The sequence below is a fragment of the Branchiostoma floridae genome, chromosome 8 (genome assembly GCF_000003815.2).
Source record: "Branchiostoma floridae strain S238N-H82 chromosome 8, Bfl_VNyyK, whole genome shotgun sequence".
In the NCBI taxonomy this organism is placed as follows: domain Eukaryota; kingdom Metazoa; phylum Chordata; class Leptocardii; order Amphioxiformes; family Branchiostomatidae; genus Branchiostoma; species Branchiostoma floridae.
This window is the reverse complement of record NC_049986.1, coordinates 10,623,241-10,627,163: the sequence shown is the minus strand read 5'-3', so window position 1 is coordinate 10,627,163 and position 3,923 is coordinate 10,623,241. Positions and strand designations below refer to the sequence as shown.

Sequence of the window (3,923 nt, the reverse complement as noted above, 5' to 3'; positions counted from 1 at the left end):
CAGTATTGATTAAACCTTTGTGAGTTCATTAGATTGGCAAATTTGATTTGCAACGACGTGACTAACTGCATCGAATAGACATGTTTATGTACTTATAAACCCAAATATACATGTTTATATATACTTATAAACCCATAAATCACCAATTACCCAAAAATTTCTTACACTTTCCACCTTGCGACTTATGCTTTATCAAATATTATCTTTAAAATTATGACACAGGAGCTTAACATTACAAATGTTCTCGTATCAGCAGTAGTATTAAATGAATGTCCAATATCAATTTAACGTGAGACCTTGAACAAATCCAAAGGTCACGACCTGGTTATTTCTTATATGGGATGAAAATAAGGTCAAAAGGTTATCATCATTTAAGCTAGATAACGCCCTTTGAGAGCGGTGAGGAAATACTGCATGAGCATGCGTATACAGTGATTTCCATCGCTGTCCTCGAGTTTCCTACCTTGAAAAACCAGTCTTCGATTTTAATGTAACTAGGGACATAGTCATTGTAAATTGTTCCGATGTTGTATAAATACTGTGTGCATATAGTAAAATACATATGAAGTTTATAGAACAATTCGTTTTTATGATACGTTTTGTCCCTTGCAAGAGCACGTTGTACTTGTCGACAAATATTCCCTGGGGACAAAGTCAGGATTAAAATCAGCCAACCATTTTGATAGTTGATTTGCCCATTTAGTATACTGGGCATGGTGAAATAGTAAACAATAGCTATAGAGCATCTCCACCGGTACCGTTGATGTTGAGTTCCGTTACTTGAAATGCGACTTTGTACCCTCCATATAACCTAGGAACAAATATGCAGATACAGCAGATATATAGTAAAATACGGATATGGAACATTTCCATCGTTGACTCTGAGCCCCGTTCTTTGCAAATCCATTTTATACTTGTCATACAACCTAGAACCAAAGCCATGATAAACCCAATTCACATGCACCATCCGTATGACCAAAATGTAGATAAAGTACATTTATGGCAAAATAGGAGGAATTTTTCTATCGTTGACTATGAGATCTGTCCCTGACAAAGTCATTTTCATATAACCTAGAGACGATGTGTCACGATGTAAAACGGAACTCATAATTTCAATTACCAATATGTTGGTCTGCTGTTATAGTTTATGTTTTGCATCAAATACCCCAAGCTACCAAGTTTGAAACAAGTTACGATATCGTTTAACGACATCATAAAGCTGTGTGCAAACATGGGAAGGTTATTTCAGGCAAGTTTGCGTCATCTATGTGTAAAGGGCCCCGGGTCATTATAATCTTGACGGCTGGTATTGTCAAGTCTAGGAAGTACCCTCAGGGCAAATGAAATCGATAAGCAACGGTTAGACCGAGAGGCGTGGGTCACAAAGTCAATCAGGGTTGGGTGCTTGAGTCATGGCGTCCCGGGAATGAACCCTATCTCTGGAAATTGTATTTTTTCTACCTTACGACCCAGATATACAATGTTCACGATGTAATCTGAAATCGTCTGTCCCATCTCAAAGGTCTCATTTTATTGATTTTCTAAGCGCATTGCATCGCTTAGTTCGCTCCCCTGTGAAGGAAACGGACAGACTTTACCAACGAATTAAAATATATAGCCAATTAAGACTCTGCAATGCCTGCATTGTTAATCTAGCGAAGATATCGTTAGGTTACCTAAATCATAGCTCGCAAGTACTAGTAATCTGGAAAAAAGGCGGTATATTTTGTATTCACAAGTGGATAGCAATAGAAAACGCACTGGGTGTAAGGAATGGGGTTCTACCCTTTCTTCCAACTCATTAACTCAATTCAGTTACACTAACTCAACTGTTATAACTTCGGCTTAAAAGCACTTCTTGGTACATCACTACATGCAATAAATGGCCAGTCCTACTTCGGTGAAGAATCGGCTGCAAAAAGGGTAATAGTTATATCGTCCGATGTAATTTGTCACGCCTGCCCCTGTGTGCCATAGTCACTGAACGATAGAGCATTAAGCCTGAGTCAAATATGCTCAGTGCTTGACACTTCTTCAGTTTCTTACTATAGACTCAGTAGTTAATGCAGTAGCGGAGTCCATTCTGCATGCTGACATTGATGGTGATTGTACCCGAACACTAAGACACATTCTTCATGTACAACGAGATTCCGATAACACCCTTAAGCTCCAAATATGCTCAGGCAGAATAATTAAACTTGAATATATAGAATCAAGGTCGCGCTTGGTGCCTATATGGAGTGCCGTGATCAAATTGCTTATCCTTTATCTTGATGTTATCTTACTCGATATCACTTATCCGTAGAAAGAAGTATCACATTCACTTATATCAATTTATCACCTTTAATAAAATACTTTGCTTCGATTCCTTTGGTTACCTATAAAGGGTTCCAACGCTTCTGTTTCAATGGTAAAGGCAGGGTGTATCGGCAATGGTTAGAATCGTCGTTGTTTTTGTTAAACTATCAATACTATGGCGAATTTCTTTTCTTCTTCTTCAATAGTTCATATTATGAAACCTCTTCCAAAGCTGTTCGCAACACATACACCAAAACAATGGTAATACAAATGTAGTGATTTCAACAAAATATGATCATTAGATATTGCCATCAAATATACATTTTATAGAAATGTCCATTGCTATATCAACGCTGTCAACAGAAAAAAAATGTGTCATTTTAGTAAGGCTTATGTTGAAATGTTGAGTATTCGGTTACCATAACAAAAATTCATGCAAGTAATAGCCTTATTTTTGCTGGACCAATGGATTAGAGACATTTGAAAAAACAAATCTTGTTTTGGAGTGATGAAAACGTTGTTAAATATTTTATGATGTTCTAATCAACTCTATTGCAATGAAAATTTGATACACACAAACCCACAAAAACATATCATCGTCATGTTGTCACCCTGCATAATGAGACAATCTTATGATTGAAAAAAAATTATGTTCAAAATTTACGTGTCCTTAGGCATTTTGATTTCACCTCGTAAAATGATGTTTGGTTGCTTAATTGCTTTGGGTTTAGTTAAAGAAAGAAAGAAAGAAATAGAATAATCTATACCTACCGACCCAATATTATCAGGGATTTTATCGGAAACATAAGATCAATTTCCATGAACCAAACTGAATAATTTTGACAATGCCAGATAGGTCGAGATTGAATGTGTTTGATAGAATTGCTTGAAGTTATAATGTTGACCTACATCAATCAATAAAAGCAGCATCGGATGTCATACTTCTGTTTCAACTTTGAATGTGACTGTTTTGACAGTTTTGGTTGGTTTATCTGACTTGAACGTTTTTACACTGTGGTACATGTCACAGATATTATCATCATCAACATCTATACTGTACACGGGGGGAGGGGTCTCTGGCTTCTGTTCCTCCGACAGGACTAACCCGTAGAACGATGTCTGTGGTATCATCCCGTTCACCATGTATTGGTCGTCTTGCTCATCGTCAGGTGATCTCGTGTGGTCGTGCCGACACTGTCTATGTCTGAACCTATGGGCGATGAAAATAGTACTCCAAAAGCACATCCCGAACGCGACAATTCCAACTATAGAACCGATGATAATCCACTGATGGTCTACCGATTCCTCTGGATCAGGCTCATAGTCTACTCCATCATCTGTTGTGCCGACAGTTGAAGGTGTGGACGCGGTTGTTGTTGAGTTTTCTATAGAAACATTCCTTATAGCACCAGTGTCTTTTACCTCATCACACGATAAATCTCCTATATCTTTAGCAACCGGCTCTTCTAATAAAGGAACTTCTGTATTCACAGCCTTTCTTGATCCCTTCTTAGTAACGTTAAGAGTAGTGATTACCTCGGAGGTACTAGATGGCTCGCGGTTACCCATCGGGATGCATTTGTACGAACCCGCTGTCGTGCATGGTGACTCGCGGAGGTTAGCGT

General features: G+C 38.0%; 1 protein-coding gene across 1 annotated transcript in view; it reads right to left on the bottom strand.

Moving 5' to 3' along the window:
• Positions 1–3,234: 3,234 nt before the first annotated feature.
• The window catches only part of LOC118421212 (leucine-rich repeat-containing protein 4B-like), a 4,675-nt gene continuing 3,986 nt past the window's right edge, over positions 3,235–3,923 (bottom strand). The window contains exon 2 of the mRNA XM_035828375.1: positions 3,235–3,508. Coding sequence (XP_035684268.1) covers positions 3,235–3,508 — 274 coding nt within the window. The remainder of the gene's footprint in view (positions 3,509–3,923) is intronic.